A 21522-nucleotide genomic window follows, 5' to 3' on the forward strand; every position below is an offset into this window, starting at 1 on the left:
GTGTATTATCGCACTTAGACTAACCGCGCGAGTCGAGTTGACTCCGCACTGCAGGGTCAACGACCTGATGGATCGATTTTACCCTAAGTTCGGAAAGTTCTCTTGTTGGTCCTTTTTAAATCAAGAAACTGAATCCCTATTACCTGGGATAGGACCATGTACGATCTAATGAGGAAGGGGTAGTACGAGGTAGAAGATGTAAGGAAAAGAAACTTTAAGAGATAATTAAATTACAACTTAATATAGTTTATTCCAATTTAATATAAAATTGAAAAAGAATAAGATTACAATGACACATAATTTTGATTATATAGAGGCGGTGAGTCCTGATACAATGGTGTGAACAAATATTGAACGCAGGTTATTCGTAAAAAGTATTTTACTGTTAAAAGGAGTCAGACTGGTTGATTATATGACAAGTGGCAAAAATTCGAATACACAGTAGGAAAGGTTTAGGAAACATGAATTAAAGCGGAGTTTCTAAAGGAAATAATCGTGAGCACAAGTAATGATCGAATAACAGACACGACAGATAGTAAACCTGCCTGTGGATTGAGAAGGAGAGAGAATAAGGAAAACTCAGCTAATCGCGAAAACCCTTAGCTCAATGGGACAAAGAATTAAAACATGTGTTTTAACTTACTACTTGTTGAATAACTGCTTGAGAGCACCTGGATCCAGTTGATAAACGAGAAGGTAGACACTCGGATCTCGTGTGTTCTGAATTCGGTTCATAATTTCACTGGTTCACTTATATCAGTTTTAATGTATCTGGATGTTTACTGGATTTCACTGACTCTAATTAATCAAACTAATCCCGCGCTAAACTTCGACTACACAGGTTGTGTAAAACCAATCTGATTGAATGTCATTTGGACAAAAGAAATTGATCGAGAAAATGTAGAATATTGCAATGAAAATTCGACACGAAAGACTAAAGACGGAAGATGTAAGAAAGAAAGAAAACAAAAGAGAATAATTGTATGTCGCGCTCGGGACCTGCGCCTCATTTTATATGCGGTAAATTTGTTCACCACCGAGAGGGATTTTTTGAGTAACAATTTGGAGTTCGGGAGAAGGAAGGAGGTCTCTTGGAGTACGACTGGTTAATCACGGTGGCTGCCCTTCAGAGATTGGTGGATGTCCTTTGGTTCAAATGGAATGTGTCCCTCCCAGGAAGAGTGAATCCTGAAGAACAATCTCACATATGGTCTACTCACATATGATCTAGTCACATATAGTCGCCCCTTGTTATAATTATTCAGCGGACAGTTGTTTTTAAAGATATAATCCTTAAGGGTAACGTGTTTGTCCACCACTTGCCTTTCTGGTTTTGATATATCTCTCACAATCGGATATTTATGTGAGCCCTAAGATTTCAAATGTTAGTCGCGACCTTCTATTTCTATGCAGCGTATGTCGTCGGTCGTAAAATCTTATCCTTATGCCGTCTGTTATCGAAACTAGACTTTGGCTTATGATTCCTTGAACTTTCCAAGATGTTTTTAGTTATTATTATCAATATGGTCCGATCTTCTATCATTTCATTGTCCTTCGTAAACATTCGGGGTAGGATCACTTTGCTGCCATACGGCACTTCCTGGCAGTAACGTGAAGAAAAAATAAAAACCAGACTGTTTTTGCGTCTGTCAAGGAATCTTAGCCAGGTCGTAAAAGGGATTTTTTAATACGCAATATATAATACGCAATATTTTTTATAATATGCAGAGTTATTCCAAAAAAAGGAACCGGAGAGTCTGCTGGACGTAACAAAGCCATCTTCCTTCCTTCTATATCTTTTCCATTACTTTCAAATGGCGAGATACTTGATTCATTGATTTCAAGCTGTCCTGCAAAAGTTTTTAACGTTTCGGACAAATTTTTATTGAGTAATGTTTCGAATTCATTGATCTTCACTTCGTTATGATTTTATTAACTTTTGTAAGCATCTAATATATTGCATTTAGTAGAAACAAATTATTTATCAATCAAGTAATCACTATCATTATTCATGATTCTTCGCCAACGTTCTGATAGTTGTAATCGTAGCCATAACCATGATTGTATACTTGTATCGTAAAAGGTGGTAGGTTTATCATCAAAAAAAGCAGAAACGTGGTTTTTGAAAGATGCAAACTTCTTCCCATTCAAATTGTTCTGTAACAGAAATAAATGATAGCGCGATGTTCGCGATGTGCGCGATGCAGAATAGTAGGGAGTACAAAAGAATATTCCAATTTAGCTTCTTGAGCTTACACACAGTCTGTTCCGAAGTTTGAGATCTGGCGTTGTCTTGATGACAGATGATGCCTTACCAAACAGATTACTTTTCTTGGATACGGCCTTTGATTTGTCTAATTGTTTGTCCAATTCACAATACTTGTCAGAATTGATTATTTGATAGTAGATAATATAAGCGGGTTCTGGGACCGTTACTGGAAATTCACACCATATCAGTTTCCGAGAATTGGATGGGGGGGGGGGGAGAGCTCTGGGCCTGAGGGTATGACGTCACGCGGGTCCTCCAACGGGGGTAACCCGATACATATGCGGCTACCGTCAAAGACACGTTTACGTAAACACATGGCTAGGAACCGCGGTATTGTTTTATAGATAATATATATATTTATGAGATTAAAATTCTTCGAGCGCCGAACGTCGGCTGCCGCCAAAGAGCGACATACAGATCAGTGCGTGGAAATTTGCACAGAAATTTGATTACAATACTAGTTGCGCGAGTCACCGCAGGGCGGCGCATGCAGAGAGGCGTTTCTCGCATGTAAGATCGCATAATTATGATATATAAGGAGTAGCGACAATAACCTCGGTATCACGCTCTCGAGCTGGAAGCCAAAGGGCCGAATGCAAATATCTAGTGCGATACGTTCAGTATCAGTGAAATAAAGAAGACATGGAACGATCGATGCAAACCGAACGCGATCTGTTGGAGCAAACCAACAGGATCGCTACCTTGGACAAATAGTTTGAGTGGATACAACGGGGTGTGACGAGTGCATCGAGCAATTGGAAGGACAAAGTCGTGCTAAGCGTCCACGACTATCCATTGGAAATAGGCAATCCATGGTGGCTCAAACCGCGCAGCTCGAGGGACTGAGAAAACAATTGGAAAGACGTTTCATACATTTCGGTGGTGATAATGACGCGAGTGCTAAACAGCCCTCCAGCGCGAATCTCTCGTGGCGAGAGATTGAGACTGTGTTCGAAAGCCGCATTTCAACCGGCGTGGTGATCAACGCGGATTACGTCGACCCGCGGCGATTTTTAGAGGACGCTCGCGATGTAGTGCTAGAGCATGTGCGAAACGCTATCGAAAAACACAATAGTGTCAAAGTGAATACAGTGTTCAACGGCGAGTTCGTGGCGGGTGAAAAGACCGCCAATAAAAGTATAAACACGCGCAACCGAGAACTCTTTCCTACAACAGATCTACAAGAGTGGTACGCGCAATACGTGATCAAGCCCACCTTGACGTCTCTCAAGGAGTTTCAGGACCGCGATAGCGGGTGGGCGTTGCCGCGTATACTGAACCTAACGGTCAACGTTAACAAACACAATCCATTGCATGCAGGATGTCATGTAAAATTACCGCAGGAGATAATTTCGAAGAAAGCGGCGATCAATGTGCGATCGAAAAGCAATGCATGCTTCGCATGGTCGGTGGTAGCAGCTCTGTATCCAGCTGATAGCAAGAGTAACGTGGCTAGAGAATCATCGTATCCACACTACAACACGGTGCTGAATCTCTGCAATATCGAGTTTCCCGTAACACTAAAGGACATTACAAAGTTCGAACACCTCAACGATGTATCCGTCAATGTATACGGTATCGGGGAGCATGAGCAGAAGACGCTAAACGTTCTGCCCCTGCGACTCACCGATCAAAAGAGGGATAGACACGTCAACCTATTGTACGTGCAGGGCAAGAACAACGTGGGACATTACGTGTGTATAAAGAATCTGTCCCGCTTAGTGAGCTCGCAACTGAGCAGCAACAAACGACAAAAATACATTTGTGATAGGTAAGTAGTTTTAGTACACCTGTATACAATAAATAACATACTCGGTAGAAATTAACGGGTTCGTTCTTTGTATGCTTTTAGATGTTTACATTATTTCTCCTCAAACGAGAGATTGGAGGCCCACTCTATAGACTGCCAAAGGATGAACGACTGCGCCATCGTTCTTCCAAACGATGATGACAAGTGGCTGCAGTTCGAAAATTACAACAGGAAGGAACGGATGCCGTTCGTCGTTTACGCCGACCTGGAGTGTGTCCTGCAGAAGACGGATGACCCGAAGCTGTACCAGCGGCATCAAGTATGCAGCATCGGGTACTACGTGCGGTGCTCCTACGACGAAACGTTGTCCGTTTACCGATCCCGTCGCGATACCGACTGCATAGGATGGTTCGCCGAACAATTGCAAGAGTTGACGCATTGCGTTAAAGCAATACTATCGCGTAATATCCCCATGATAGAGTTAACGCGAGACGAGCGGGTAAAATTCGATAGCGCAACGCACTGTCATATCTGCGAGAAACCGTTCACGCCAGACGACACGCAGGTTCGCGATCATTGCCATCTCACCGGTCGGTACAGAGGTCTCGCGCATTCTAATTGTAACTTCAATTATCAAGATACATATACGATTCCAATAGTCTTTCATAATTTATCAGGCTACGACGCACATTTTATAATTCAAGAAATAGCTACCGCGTTCGAGGGCCATGTCAACTTGTTGCCCATAATGAAAGAAAAATACATCTCGTTCACGAAACATGTTAATGAGTCAGACGACAAAAAATGGCGAAACCATGTGCAATTGCGGTTCATCGATTCATATAAATTCCTGAGCAGTAGCCTGGATAAGTTATCGTCATATTTAAATAAGGATAAACTTAAAATCGTACAATCGGAATTTGCTTACTTATCAAATGAAGACTTTGAGTTATTGACAAGAAAGGGCGTGTTCCCGTACGAGTACGTGGACTGCGTCGAAAAATTAGCGGATACTTGTTTACCACCGCGCGAATCTTTCTATAGTTCGCTGACCGGCGAGACGGTATCTGAGAGCGATTACGCGCACGCCGAGAACGCTTGGCAGCGGTTCGCCATTCGAACGCTCAGCGAGTACAGCGATTTATATTTAAAAACGGATGTCTTGTTGTTGGCCGACGTTTTCGAGAATTTTCGCGATAGTTGCATAAAAAGTTACGGTCTTGATCCCGCGTATTATTACACTTTGCCCGGTTTTACATGGGACGCGATGCTTAAACATACGCGCGTAAATTTCGAACTTCTTACCGATATTGATATGGTCATGTTCATAGAACGCGGTATTCGCGGCGGCCTGAGCCAGTGTTCTCACAGGTACGCACAGGCCAACAACAAGTACATGCAGTCGTACGACCCATCGAAACCCTCGTCGTATCTCATGTATTTTGATGTTAATAATTTATACGGTTGGGCAATGTGTCAGCCACTGCCTTATGCCGATTTTCGATGGGTCGATGACACTTCCAATTTCGACGTGAACGCTATCGCTCCCAATTCACCAAAAGGATACGTACTCGAGGTCGATCTCGAGTATCCATGACATCTGCATGACGCGCACACCGACCTACCGTTCTGTCCAATGCGAGATAAGCCGCCGGGCAATCGACAGGATAAGTTGCTCGCAACTTTATGCGACAAGAAGCGGTACGTCATCCATTACCGCAACTTGCAACAATGCACGCGTCACGGTCTTCACGTCACAAAAATTCATCGCGTCTTAGAATTTTCTCAGTCTCCATGGCTCCGCGATTATATTGAGTTGAATACGCGATTTAGGGCAGCAGCTAAAAACGATTTTGAAAAAATTTATATAAACTGATGAATAACGCGGTATTCGGAAAAACTATGGAGAACGTGCGCAATCACGTTGATGTAAAGCTTGTAACGAAATGGAACGGAAGGTACGGTGCGGAGGCAATGATCGCTAAACCGAATTTTCACAGTCGCAGCGTCTTTTCGGAAAACCTAGTCGCGATCGAAATGCGTAAGCTCGAGGTGAAGGTCAACAAACCGATTTATGTGGGTATGTGCATCCTCGACATATCCAAGGTCTGTTTGTACGAGTTTCACCACGAGTACATGGTACCTCTTTATCGTGATAAATGCAAGGCCTTGTACACGAATACCGATAGTTTAATTTACCATATCGAGTGCGAGGACGTGTACGATCAAATAAAACGCGATATTCCGAGATTCGATACAAGCGATTACGCGTCCGACAACATTTATAGTATTCCGCTCATGAACAAGAAAGTACCAGGTTTAATGAAAGACAAGAACAACGGCGCGATAATGACCGAATTCGTCGGACTTAGAGCAAAAATGTATGTTTTGAAGGTAGACGGTAAAAAAGATACGAAGAAGGCGAAAGGTGTTAAGACCAATGTAGTCGCACGAACAATAACGTTCGACGATTACATGCAATGTTTGAAAGACCGCATAGAAATGACTCGAGATCAATCCCGTATAGCTTCAAAGCTGCATAGCGTATACACCATCCGCGAGAAGAAAATCGTGTATCGAACGTGTATCAAACAGCTAACGGACGGATACCGAACAGCAAAACGTGCGTTCTCGTTCGGTACACGTTCTTGACCCGTTCGTTAGCCGTTTGATACACGTTCTTGACCCGTTCGACACACGTTCGATACACGTTCGATACACGTTCTTATCGAACGTGTATCGAACGAGAACGCACGTTTTGCTGTTCGGTATCCGTCCGTTAGCTGTTTGATACACGTTCGATACACGATTTTCTTCTCGCGGATGGTGTATACGCTATGCAGCTTTGAAGCTATACGGGATTGATCTCGAGTCATTTCTATGCGGTCTTTCAAACATTGCATGTAATCGTCGAACGTTATTGTTCGTGCGACTACATTGGTCTTAACACCTTTCGCCTTCTTCGTATCTTTTTTACCGTCTACCTTCAAAACATACATTTTTGCTCTAAGTCCGACGAATTCGGTCATTATCGCGCCGTTGTTCTTGTCTTTCATTAAACCTGGTACTTTCTTGTTCATGAGCGGAATACTATAAATGTTGTCGGACGCGTAATCGCTTGTATCGAATCTCGGAATATCGCGTTTTATTTGATCGTACACGTCCTCGCACTCGATATGGTAAATTAAACTATCGGTATTCGTGTACAAGGCCTTGCATTTATCACGATAAAGAGGTACCATGTACTCGTGGTGAAACTCGTACAAACAGACCTTGGATATGTCGAGGATGCACATACCCACATAAATCGGTTTGTTGACCTTCACCTCGAGCTTACGCATTTCGATCGCGACTAGGTTTTCCGAAAAGACGCTGCGACTGTGAAAATTCGGTTTAGCGATCATTGCCTCCGCACCGTACCTTCCGTTCCATTTCGTTACAAGCTTTACATCAACGTGATTGCGCACGTTCTCCATAGTTTTTCCGAATACCGCGTTATTCATCAGTTTATATAAATTTTTTCAAAATCGTTTTTAGCTGCTGCCCTAAATCGCGTATTCAACTCAATATAATCGCGGAGCCATGGAGACTGAGAAAATTCTAAGACGCGATGAATTTTTGTGACGTGAAGACCGTGACGCGTGCATTGTTGCAAGTTGCGGTAATGGATGACGTACCGCTTCTTGTCGCATAAAGTTGCGAGCAACTTATCCTGTCGATTGCCCGGCGGCTTATCTCGCATTGGACAGAACGGTAGGTCGGTGTGCGCGTCATGCAGATGTCATGGATACTCGAGATCGACCTCGAGTACGTATCCTTTTGGTGAATTGGGAGCGATAGCGTTCACGTCGAAATTGGAAGTGTCATCGACCCATCGAAAATCGGCATAAGGCAGTGGCTGACACATTGCCCAACCGTATAAATTATTAACATCAAAATACATGAGATACGACGAGGGTTTCGATGGGTCGTACGACTGCATGTACTTGTTGTTGGCCTGTGCGTACCTGTGAGAACACTGGCTCAGGCCGCCGCGAATACCGCGTTCTATGAACATGACCATATCAATATCGGTAAGAAGTTCGAAATTTACGCGCGTATGTTTAAGCATCGCGTCCCATGTAAAACCGGGCAAAGTGTAATAATACGCGGGATCAAGACCGTAACTTTTTATGCAACTATCGCGAAAATTCTCGAAAACGTCGGCCAACAACAAGACATCCGTTTTTAAATATAAATCGCTGTACTCGCTGAGCGTTCGAATGGCGAACCGCTGCCAAGCGTTCTCGGCGTGCGCGTAATCGCTCTCAGATACCGTCTCGCCGGTCAGCGAACTATAGAAAGATTCGCGCGGTGGTAAACAAGTATCCGCTAATTTTTCGACGCAGTCCACGTACTCGTACGGGAACACGCCCTTTCTTGTCAATAACTCAAAGTCTTCATTTGATAAGTAAGCAAATTCCGATTGTACGATTTTAAGTTTATCCTTATTTAAATATGACGATAACTTATCCAGGCTACTGCTCAGGAATTTATATGAATCGATGAACCGCAATTGCACATGGTTTCGCCATTTTTTGTCGTCTGACTCATTAACATGTTTCGTGAACGAGATGTATTTTTCTTTCATTATGGGCAACAAGTTGACATGGCCCTCGAACGCGGTAGCTATTTCTTGAATTATAAAATGTGCGTCGTAGCCTGATAAATTATGAAAGACTATTGGAATCGTATATGTATCTTGATAATTGAAGTTACAATTAGAATGCGCGAGACCTCTGTACCGACCGGTGAGATGGCAATGATCGCGAACCTGCGTGTCGTCTGGCGTGAACGGTTTCTCGCAGATATGACAGTGCGTTGCGCTATCGAATTTTACCCGCTCGTCTCGCGTTAACTCTATCATGGGGATATTACGCGATAGTATTGCTTTAACGCAATGCGTCAACTCTTGCAATTGTTCGGCGAACCATCCTATGCAGTCGGTATCGCGACGGGATCGGTAAACGGACAACGTTTCGTCGTAGGAGCACCGCACGTAGTACCCGATGCTGCATACTTGATGCCGCTGGTACAGCTTCGGGTCATCCGTCTTCTGCAGGACACACTCCAGGTCGGCGTAAACGACGAACGGCATCCGTTCCTTCCTGTTGTAATTTTCGAACTGCAGCCACTTGTCATCATCGTTTGGAAGAACGATGGCGCAGTCGTTCATCCTTTGGCAGTCTATAGAGTGGGCCTCCAATCTCTCGTTTGAGGAGAAATAATGTAAACATCTAAAAGCATACAAAGAACGAACCCGTTAATTTCTACCGAGTATGTTATTTATTGTATACAGGTGTACTAAAACTACTTACCTATCACAAATGTATTTTTGTCGTTTGTTGCTGCTCAGTTGCGAGCTCACTAAGCGGGACAGATTCTTTATACACACGTAATGTCCCACGTTGTTCTTGCCCTGCACGTACAATAGGTTGACGTGTCTATCCCTCTTTTGATCGGTGAGTCGCAGGGGCAGAACGTTTAGCGTCTTCTGCTCATGCTCCCCGATACCGTATACATTGACGGATACATCGTTGAGGTGTTCGAACTTTGTAATGTCCTTTAGTGTTACGGGAAACTCGATATTGCAGAGATTCAGCACCGTGTTGTAGTGTGGATACGATGATTCTCTAGCCACGTTACTCTTGCTATCAGCTGGATACAGAGCTGCTACCACCGACCATGCGAAGCATGCATTGCTTTTCGATCGCACATTGATCGCCGCTTTCTTCGAAATTATCTCCTGCGGTAATTTTACATGACATCCTGCATGCAATGGATTGTGTTTGTTAACGTTGACCGTTAGGTTCAGTATACGCGGCAACGCCCACCCGCTATCGCGGTCCTGAAACTCCTTGAGAGACGTCAAGGTGGGCTTGATCACGTATTGCGCGTACCACTCTTGTAGATCTGTTGTAGGAAAGAGTTCTCGGTTGCGCGTGTTTATACTTTTATTGGCGGTCTTTTCACCCGCCACGAACTCGCCGTTGAACACTGTATTCACTTTGACACTATTGTGTTTTTCGATAGCGTTTCGCACATGCTCTAGCACTACATCGCGAGCGTCCTCTAAAAATCGCCGCGGGTCGACGTAATCCGCGTTGATCACCACGCCGGTTGAAATGCGGCTTTCGAACACAGTCTCAATCTCTCGCCACGAGAGATTCGCGCTGGAGGGCTGTTTAGCACTCGCGTCATTATCACCACCGAAATGTATGAAACGTCTTTCCAATTGTTTTCTCAGTCCCTCGAGCTGCGCGGTTTGAGCCACCATGGATTGCCTATTTCCAATGGATAGTCGTGGACGCTTAGCACGACTTTGTCCTTCCAATTGCTCGATGCACTCGTCACACCCCGTTGTATCCACTCAAACTATTTGTCCAAGTAGCGATCCTGTTGGTTTGCTCCAACAGATCGCGTTCGGTTTGCATCGATCGTTCCATGTCTTCTTTATTTCACTGATACTGAACGTATCGCACTAGATATTTGCATTCGGCCCTTTGGCTTCCAGCTCGAGAGCGTGATACCGAGGTTATTGTCGCTACTCCTTATATATCATAATTATGCGATCTTACATGCGAGAAACGCCTCTCTGCATGCGCCGCCCTGCGGTGACTCGCGCAACTAGTATTGTAATCAAATTTCTGTGCAAATTTCCACGCACTGATCTGTATGTCGCTCTTTGGCGGCAGCCGACGTTCGGCGCTCGAAGAATTTTAATCTCATAAATATATATATTATCTATAAAACAATACCGCGGTTCCTAGCCATGTGTTTACGTAAACGTGTCTTTGACGGTAGCCGCATATGTATCGGGTTACCCCCGTTGGAGGACCCGCGTGACGTCATACCCTCAGGCCCAGAGCTCTCCCCCCCCCCCCATCCAATTCTCGGAAATGATATGGTGTGAATTTCCAGTAACGGTCCCAGAACCCGCTTATATTATCTACTATCAAATAATCAATTCTGACAAGTATTGTGAATTGGACAAACAATTAGACAAATCAAAGGCCGTATCCAAGAAAAGTAATCTGTTTGGTAAGGCATCATCTGTCATCAAGACAACGCCAGATCTCAAACTTCGGAACAGACTGTGTGTAAGCTCAAGAAGCTAAATTGGAATATTCTTTTGTACTCCCTACTATTCTGCATCGCGCACATCGCGACATCGCGCTATCATTTATTTCTGTTACAGAACAATTTGAATGGGAAGAAGTTTGCATCTTTCAAAAACCACGTTTCTGCTTTTTTTGATGATAAACCTACCACCTTTTACGATACAAGTATACAATCATGGTTATGGCTACGATTACAACTATCAGAACGTTGGCGAAGAATCATGAATAATGATAGTGATTACTTGATGATAAATAATTTGTTTCTACTAAATGCAATATATTAGATGCTTACAAAGTTAATAAAATCATAACGAAGTGAAGATCAATGAATTCGAAACATTACTCAATAAAAATTTGTCCGAAACGTTAAAACTTTTGCAGGACAGCTTGAAATCAATGAATCAAGTATCTCGCCATTTGAAAGTAATGGAAAAGATATAGAAGGAAGGAAGATGGCTTTGTTACGTCCAGCAGACTCTCCGGTTCCTTTTTTTGGAATAACTCTGCATATTATAAAAAATATTGCGTATTATATATTGCGTATTAAAAAATCCCTTTTACGACCTGGCTAGATTCCTTGACAGACGCAAAAACAGTCTGGTTTTTATTTTTCTTCACGTTACTGCCAGGAAGTGCCGTATGGCAGCAAAGTGATCCTACCCCGAATGTTTACGAAGGACAATGAAATGATAGAAGATCGGACCATATTGATAATAATAACTAAAACATCTTGGAAAGTTCAAGGAATCATAAGCCAAAGTCTAGTTTCGATAACAGACGGCATAAGGATAAGATTTTACGACCGACGACATACGCTGCATAGAAATAGAAGGTCGCGACTAACATTTGAAATCTTAGGGCTCACTAAATATCCGATTGTGAGAATATATCAAAACCAGAAAGGCAAGTGGTGGACAAACACGTTACCCTTAAGATTATATCTCTCACAATCGATATTTATGTGAGCCCTAGATTTCAAATGTTAGTCGCGACCTTCTATTTCTATGCAGCGTATGTCGTCGGTCGTAAATCTTTCCTTATGCCGTCTGTTATCGAAACTAGACTTTGGCTTATGATTCCTTGAACTTTCCAAGATGTTTTTAGTTATTTTATCAATATGGTCCGATCTTCTATCATTTCATTGTCCTTCGTAAACATTCGGGTAGGATCACTTTGCTGCCATACGGCACTTCCTGGCCAGTAACGTGAAGAAAAATAAAAACCAGACTGTTTTTGCGTCTGTCAAGGAATCTTAGCCAGGTCGTAAAAGGATTTTTTAATACGCAATATATAATACGCAATATTTTTTATAATATGCAGAGTTATTCCAAAAAAAGGAACCGGAGAGTCTGCTGGACGTAACAAAGCCATCTTCCTTCCTTCTATATCTTTTCCATTACTTTCAAATGGCGAGATACTTGATTCATTGATTTCAAGCTGTCCTGCAAAAGTTTTTAACGTTTCGGACAAATTTTTATTGAGTAATGTTTCGAATTCATTGATCTTCACTTCGTTATGATTTTATTAACTTTTGTAAGCATCTAATATATTGCATTTAGTAGAAACAAATTATTTATCAATCAAGTAATCACTATCATTATTCATGATTCTTCGCCAACGTTCTGATAGTTGTAATCGTAGCCATAACCATGATTGTATACTTGTATCGTAAAAGGTGGTAGGTTTATCATCAAAAAAAGCAGAAACGTGGTTTTTGAAAGATGCAAACTTCTTCCCATTCAAATTGTTCTGTAACAGAAATAAATGATAGCGCGATGTTCGCGATGTGCGCGATGCAGAATAGTAGGGAGTACAAAAGAATATTCCAATTTAGCTTCTTGAGCTTGCACACAGTCTGTTCCGAAGTTTGAGATCTGGCGTTGTCTTGATGACAGATGATGCCTTACCAAACAGATTACTTTTCTTGGATACGGCCTTTGATTTGTCTAATTGTTTGTCCAATTCACAATACTTGTCAGAATTGATTATTTGATAGTAGATAATATAAGCGGGTTCTGGGACCGTTACTGGAAATTCACACCATATCAGTTTCCGAGAATTGGATGGGGGGGGGGGGAGCTCTGGGCCTGAGGGTATGACGTCACGCGGGTCCTCCAACAGGGGGTAACCCGATACATATGCGGCTACCGTCAAAGACACGTTTACGTAAACACATGGCTAGGAACCGCGGTATTGTTTTATAGATAATATATATATTTATGAGATTAAAATTCTTCGAGCGCCGAACGTCGGCTGCCGCCAAAGAGCGACATACAGATCAGTGCGTGGAAATTTGCACAGAAATTTGATTACAATACTAGTTGCGCGAGTCACCGCAGGGCGGCGCATGCAGAGAGGCGTTTCTCGCATGTAAGATCGCATAATTATGATATATAAGGAGTAGCGACAATAACCTCGGTATCACGCTCTCGAGCTGGAAGCCAAAGGGCCGAATGCAAATATCTAGTGCGATACGTTCAGTATCAGTGAAATAAAGAAGACATGGAACGATCGATGCAAACCGAACGCGATCTGTTGGAGCAAACCAACAGGATCGCTACCTTGGACAAATAGTTTGAGTGGATACAACGGGGTGTGACGAGTGCATCGAGCAATTGGAAGGACAAAGTCGTGCTAAGCGTCCACGACTATCCATTGGAAATAGGCAATCCATGGTGGCTCAAACCGCGCAGCTCGAGGACTGAGAAAACAATTGGAAAGACGTTTCATACATTTCGGTGGTGATAATGACGGAGTGCTAAACAGCCCTCCAGCGCGAATCTCTCGTGGCGAGAGATTGAGACTGTGTTCGAAAGCCGCATTTCAACCGGCGTGGTGATCAACGCGGATTACGTCGACCCGCGGCGATTTTTAGAGGACGCTCGCGATGTAGTGCTAGAGCATGTGCGAAACGCTATCGAAAAACACAATAGTGTCAAAGTGAATACAGTGTTCAACGGCGAGTTCGTGGCGGGTGAAAAGACCGCCAATAAAAGTATAAACACGCGCAACCGAGAACTCTTTCCTACAATAGATCTACAAGAGTGGTACGCGCAATACGTGATCAAGCCCACCTTGACGTCTCTCAAGGAGTTTCAGGACCGCGATAGCGGGTGGGCGTTGCCGCGTATACTGAACCTAACGGTCAACGTTAACAAACACAATCCATTGCATGCAGGATGTCATGTAAAATTACCGCAGGAGATAATTTCGAAGAAAGCGGCGATCAATGTGCGATCGAAAAGCAATGCATGCTTCGCATGGTCGGTGGTAGCAGCTCTGTATCCAGCTGATAGCAAGAGTAACGTGGCTAGAGAATCATCGTATCCACACTACAACACGGTGCTGAATCTCTGCAATATCGAGTTTCCCGTAACACTAAAGGACATTACAAAGTTCGAACACCTCAACGATGTATCCGTCAATGTATACGGTATCGGGGAGCATGAGCAGAAGACGCTAAACGTTCTGCCCCTGCGACTCACCGATCAAAAGAGGGATAGACACGTCAACCTATTGTACGTGCAGGGCAAGAACAACGTGGGACATTACGTGTGTATAAAGAATCTGTCCCGCTTAGTGAGCTCGCAACTGAGCAGCAACAAACGACAAAAATACATTTGTGATAGGTAAGTAGTTTTAGTACACCTGTATACAATAAATAACATACTCGGTAGAAATTAACGGGTTCGTTCTTTGTATGCTTTTAGATGTTTACATTATTTCTCCTCAAACGAGAGATTGGAGGCCCACTCTATAGACTGCCAAAGGATGAACGACTGCGCCATCGTTCTTCCAAACGATGATGACAAGTGGCTGCAGTTCGAAAATTACAACAGGAAGGAACGGATGCCGTTCGTCGTTTACGCCGACCTGGAGTGTGTCCTGCAGAAGACGGATGACCCGAAGCTGTACCAGCGGCATCAAGTATGCAGCATCGGGTACTACGTGCGGTGCTCCTACGACGAAACGTTGTCCGTTTACCGATCCCGTCGCGATACCGACTGCATAGGATGGTTCGCCGAACAATTGCAAGAGTTGACGCATTGCGTTAAAGCAATACTATCGCGTAATATCCCCATGATAGAGTTAACGCGAGACGAGCGGGTAAAATTCGATAGCGCAACGCACTGTCATATCTGCGAGAAACCGTTCACGCCAGACGACACGCAGGTTCGCGATCATTGCCATCTCACCGGTCGGTACAGAGGTCTCGCGCATTCTAATTGTAACTTCAATTATCAAGATACATATACGATTCCAATAGTCTTTCATAATTTATCAGGCTACGACGCACATTTTATAATTCAAGAAATAGCTACCGCGTTCGAGGCCATGTCAACTTGTTGCCCATAATGAAAGAAAAATACATCTCGTTCACGAAACATGTTAATGAGTCAGACGACAAAAAATGGCGAAACCATGTGCAATTGCGGTTCATCGATTCATATAAATTCCTGAGCAGTAGCCTGGATAAGTTATCGTCATATTTAAATAAGGATAAACTTAAAATCGTACAATCGGAATTTGCTTACTTATCAAATGAAGACTTTGAGTTATTGACAAGAAAGGGCGTGTTCCCGTACGAGTACGTGGACTGCGTCGAAAAATTAGCGGATACTTGTTTACCACCGCGCGAATCTTTCTATAGTTCGCTGACCGGCGAGACGGTATCTGAGAGCGATTACGCGCACGCCGAGAACGCTTGGCAGCGGTTCGCCATTCGAACGCTCAGCGAGTACAGCGATTTATATTTAAAAACGGATGTCTTGTTGTTGGCCGACGTTTTCGAGAATTTTCGCGATAGTTGCATAAAAAGTTACGGTCTTGATCCCGCGTATTATTACACTTTGCCCGGTTTTACATGGGACGCGATGCTTAAACATACGCGCGTAAATTTCGAACTTCTTACCGATATTGATATGGTCATGTTCATAGAACGCGGTATTCGCGGCGGCCTGAGCCAGTGTTCTCACAGGTACGCACAGGCCAACAACAAGTACATGCAGTCGTACGACCCATCGAAACCCTCGTCGTATCTCATGTATTTTGATGTTAATAATTTATACGGTTGGGCAATGTGTCAGCCACTGCCTTATGCCGATTTTCGATGGGTCGATGACACTTCCAATTTCGACGTGAACGCTATCGCTCCCAATTCACCAAAAGGATACGTACTCGAGGTCGATCTCGAGTATCCATGACATCTGCATGACGCGCACACCGACCTACCGTTCTGTCCAATGCGAGATAAGCCGCCGGGCAATCGACAGGATAAGTTGCTCGCAACTTTATGCGACAAGAAGCGGTACGTCATCCATTACCGCAACTTGCAACAATGCACGCGTCACGGTCTTCACGTCACAAAAATTCATCGCGTCTTAGAATTTTCTCAGTCTCCATGGCTCCGCGATTATATTGAGTTGAATACGCGATTTAGGGCAGCAGCTAAAAACGATTTTGAAAAAATTTATATAAACTGATGAATAACGCGGTATTCGGAAAAACTATGGAGAACGTGCGCAATCACGTTGATGTAAAGCTTGTAACGAAATGGAACGGAAGGTACGGTGCGGAGGCAATGATCGCTAAACCGAATTTTCACAGTCGCAGCGTCTTTTCGGAAAACCTAGTCGCGATCGAAATGCGTAAGCTCGAGGTGAAGGTCAACAAACCGATTTATGTGGGTATGTGCATCCTCGACATATCCAAGGTCTGTTTGTACGAGTTTCACCACGAGTACATGGTACCTCTTTATCGTGATAAATGCAAGGCCTTGTACACGAATACCGATAGTTTAATTTACCATATCGAGTGCGAGGACGTGTACGATCAAATAAAACGCGATATTCCGAGATTCGATACAAGCGATTACGCGTCCGACAACATTTATAGTATTCCGCTCATGAACAAGAAAGTACCAGGTTTAATGAAAGACAAGAACAACGGCGCGATAATGACCGAATTCGTCGGACTTAGAGCAAAAATGTATGTTTTGAAGGTAGACGGTAAAAAAGATACGAAGAAGGCGAAAGGTGTTAAGACCAATGTAGTCGCACGAACAATAACGTTCGACGATTACATGCAATGTTTGAAAGACCGCATAGAAATGACTCGAGATCAATCCCGTATAGCTTCAAAGCTGCATAGCGTATACACCATCCGCGAGAAGAAAATCGTGTATCGAACGTGTATCAAACAGCTAACGGACGGATACCGAACAGCAAAACGTGCGTTCTCGTTCGGTACACGTTCTTGACCCGTTCGTTAGCCGTTTGATACACGTTCTTGACCCGTTCGACACACGTTCGATACACGTTCGATACACGTTCGATAAGAACGTGTACCGAACGAGAACGCACGTTTTGCTGTTCGGTATCCGTCCGTTAGCTGTTTGATACACGTTCGATACACGATTTTCTTCTCGCGGATGGTGTATACGCTATGCAGCTTTGAAGCTATACGGGATTGATCTCGAGTCATTTCTATGCGGTCTTTCAAACATTGCATGTAATCGTCGAACGTTATTGTTCGTGCGACTACATTGGTCTTAACACCTTTCGCCTTCTTCGTATCTTTTTTACCGTCTACCTTCAAAACATACATTTTTGCTCTAAGTCCGACGAATTCGGTCATTATCGCGCCGTTGTTCTTGTCTTTCATTAAACCTGGTACTTTCTTGTTCATGAGCGGAATACTATAAATGTTGTCGGACGCGTAATCGCTTGTATCGAATCTCGGAATATCGCGTTTTATTTGATCGTACACGTCCTCGCACTCGATATGGTAAATTAAACTATCGGTATTCGTGTACAAGGCCTTGCATTTATCACGATAAAGAGGTACCATGTACTCGTGGTGAAACTCGTACAAACAGACCTTGGATATGTCGAGGATGCACATACCCACATAAATCGGTTTGTTGACCTTCACCTCGAGCTTACGCATTTCGATCGCGACTAGGTTTTCCGAAAAGACGCTGCGACTGTGAAAATTCGGTTTAGCGATCATTGCCTCCGCACCGTACCTTCCGTTCCATTTCGTTACAAGCTTTACATCAACGTGATTGCGCACGTTCTCCATAGTTTTTCCGAATACCGCGTTATTCATCAGTTTATATAAATTTTTTCAAAATCGTTTTTAGCTGCTGCCCTAAATCGCGTATTCAACTCAATATAATCGCGGAGCCATGGAGACTGAGAAAATTCTAAGACGCGATGAATTTTTGTGACGTGAAGACCGTGACGCGTGCATTGTTGCAAGTTGCGGTAATGGATGACGTACCGCTTCTTGTCGCATAAAGTTGCGAGCAACTTATCCTGTCGATTGCCCGGCGGCTTATCTCGCATTGGACAGAACGGTAGGTCGGTGTGCGCGTCATGCAGATGTCATGGATACTCGAGATCGACCTCGAGTACGTATCCTTTTGGTGAATTGGGAGCGATAGCGTTCACGTCGAAATTGGAAGTGTCATCGACCCATCGAAAATCGGCATAAGGCAGTGGCTGACACATTGCCCAACCGTATAAATTATTAACATCAAAATACATGAGATACGACGAGGGTTTCGATGGGTCGTACGACTGCATGTACTTGTTGTTGGCCTGTGCGTACCTGTGAGAACACTGGCTCAGGCCGCCGCGAATACCGCGTTCTATGAACATGACCATATCAATATCGGTAAGAAGTTCGAAATTTACGCGCGTATGTTTAAGCATCGCGTCCCATGTAAAACCGGGCAAAGTGTAATAATACGCGGGATCAAGACCGTAACTTTTTATGCAACTATCGCGAAAATTCTCGAAAACGTCGGCCAACAACAAGACATCCGTTTTTAAATATAAATCGCTGTACTCGCTGAGCGTTCGAATGGCGAACCGCTGCCAAGCGTTCTCGGCGTGCGCGTAATCGCTCTCAGATACCGTCTCGCCGGTCAGCGAACTATAGAAAGATTCGCGCGGTGGTAAACAAGTATCCGCTAATTTTTCGACGCAGTCCACGTACTCGTACGGGAACACGCCCTTTCTTGTCAATAACTCAAAGTCTTCATTTGATAAGTAAGCAAATTCCGATTGTACGATTTTAAGTTTATCCTTATTTAAATATGACGATAACTTATCCAGGCTACTGCTCAGGAATTTATATGAATCGATGAACCGCAATTGCACATGGTTTCGCCATTTTTTGTCGTCTGACTCATTAACATGTTTCGTGAACGAGATGTATTTTTCTTTCATTATGGGCAACAAGTTGACATGGCCCTCGAACGCGGTAGCTATTTCTTGAATTATAAAATGTGCGTCGTAGCCTGATAAATTATGAAAGACTATTGGAATCGTATATGTATCTTGATAATTGAAGTTACAATTAGAATGCGCGAGACCTCTGTACCGACCGGTGAGATGGCAATGATCGCGAACCTGCGTGTCGTCTGGCGTGAACGGTTTCTCGCAGATATGACAGTGCGTTGCGCTATCGAATTTTACCCGCTCGTCTCGCGTTAACTCTATCATGGGGATATTACGCGATAGTATTGCTTTAACGCAATGCGTCAACTCTTGCAATTGTTCGGCGAACCATCCTATGCAGTCGGTATCGCGACGGGATCGGTAAACGGACAACGTTTCGTCGTAGGAGCACCGCACGTAGTACCCGATGCTGCATACTTGATGCCGCTGGTACAGCTTCGGGTCATCCGTCTTCTGCAGGACACACTCCAGGTCGGCGTAAACGACGAACGGCATCCGTTCCTTCCTGTTGTAATTTTCGAACTGCAGCCACTTGTCATCATCGTTTGGAAGAACGATGGCGCAGTCGTTCATCCTTTGGCAGTCTATAGAGTGGGCCTCCAATCTCTCGTTTGAGGAGAAATAATGTAAACATCTAAAAGCATACAAAGAACGAACCCGTTAATTTCTACCGAGTATGTTATTTATTGTATACAGGTGTACTAAAACTACTTACCTATCACAAATGTATTTTTGTCGTTTGTTGCTGCTCAGTTGCGAGCTCACTAAGCGGGACAGATTCTTTATACACACGTAATGTCCCACGTTGTTCTTGCCCTGCACGTACAATAGGTTGACGTGTCTATCCCTCTTTTGATCGGTGAGTCGCAGGGGCAGAACGTTTAGCGTCTTCTGCTCATGCTCCCCGATACCGTATACATTGACGGATACATCGTTGAGGTGTTCGAACTTTGTAATGTCCTTTAGTGTTACGGGAAACTCGATATTGCAGAGATTCAGCACCGTGTTGTAGTGTGGATACGATGATTCTCTAGCCACGTTACTCTTGCTATCAGCTGGATACAGAGCTGCTACCACCGACCATGCGAAGCATGCATTGCTTTTCGATCGCACATTGATCGCCGCTTTCTTCGAAATTATCTCCTGCGGTAATTTTACATGACATCCTGCATGCAATGGATTGTGTTTGTTAACGTTGACCGTTAGGTTCAGTATACGCGGCAACGCCCACCCGCTATCGCGGTCCTGAAACTCCTTGAGAGACGTCAAGGTGGGCTTGATCACGTATTGCGCGTACCACTCTTGTAGATCTATTGTAGGAAAGAGTTCTCGGTTGCGCGTGTTTATACTTTTATTGGCGGTCTTTTCACCCGCCACGAACTCGCCGTTGAACACTGTATTCACTTTGACACTATTGTGTTTTTCGATAGCGTTTCGCACATGCTCTAGCACTACATCGCGAGCGTCCTCTAAAAATCGCCGCAGGTCGACGTAATCCGCGTTGATCACCACGCCGGTTGAAATGCGGCTTTCGAACACAGTCTCAATCTCTCGCCACGAGAGATTCGCGCTGGAGGGCTGTTTAGCACTCACGTCATTATCACCACCGAAATGTATGAAACGTCTTTCCAATTGTTTTCTCAGTCCCTCGAGCTGCGCGGTTTGAGCCACCATGGATTGCCTATTTCCAATGGATAGTCGTGGACGCTTAGCACGACTTTGTCCTTCCAATTGCTCGATGCACTCGTCACACCCCGTTGTATCCACTCAAACTATTTGTCCAAGGTAGCGATCCTGTTGGTTTGCTCCAACAGATCGCGTTCGGTTTGCATCGATCGTTCCATGTCTTCTTTATTTCACTGATACTGAACGTATCGCACTAGATATTTGCATTCGGCCCTTTGGCTTCCAGCTCGAGAGCGTGATACCGAGGTTATTGTCGCTACTCCTTATATATCATAATTATGCGATCTTACATGCGAGAAACGCCTCTCTGCATGCGCCGCCCTGCGGTGACTCGCGCAACTAGTATTGTAATCAAATTTCTGTGCAAATTTCCACGCACTGATCTGTATGTCGCTCTTTGGCGGCAGC

General features: G+C 44.0%; 3 protein-coding genes across 3 annotated transcripts; 1 reads left to right on the forward strand and 2 right to left on the reverse strand.

Annotated features, from left to right (window-relative positions):
* The first annotated feature begins 3081 nt into the window (after positions 1-3081).
* On the forward strand, positions 3082-5616 carry LOC113561710. Its single transcript, XM_026968610.1, has 2 exons — positions 3082-4040; positions 4122-5616. Exons 1-2 carry the CDS (start codon positions 3082-3084, stop codon positions 5614-5616), a joined length of 2454 nt encoding a protein of 817 aa, XP_026824411.1.
* A 2184-nt stretch (positions 5617-7800) lies between these two features.
* Positions 7801-10335, reverse strand: LOC113561712. The gene is made up of 2 exons (XM_026968616.1): positions 9377-10335; positions 7801-9295 (listed from the first exon to the last, which is right to left on the reverse strand). The coding sequence occupies exons 1-2, from the start codon at positions 10333-10335 to the stop codon at positions 7801-7803; spliced, it is 2454 nt and encodes an 817-aa protein (XP_026824417.1).
* An 8232-nt stretch (positions 10336-18567) lies between these two features.
* On the reverse strand, positions 18568-21102 carry LOC113561716. Its single transcript, XM_026968625.1, has 2 exons — positions 20144-21102; positions 18568-20062 (listed from the first exon to the last, which is right to left on the reverse strand). Exons 1-2 carry the CDS (start codon positions 21100-21102, stop codon positions 18568-18570), a joined length of 2454 nt encoding a protein of 817 aa, XP_026824426.1.
* Positions 21103-21522: the final 420 nt, after the last annotated feature.

This window comes from Ooceraea biroi, chromosome 3 (assembly GCF_003672135.1).
Source record: "Ooceraea biroi isolate clonal line C1 chromosome 3, Obir_v5.4, whole genome shotgun sequence".
In the NCBI taxonomy this organism is placed as follows: domain Eukaryota; kingdom Metazoa; phylum Arthropoda; class Insecta; order Hymenoptera; family Formicidae; genus Ooceraea; species Ooceraea biroi.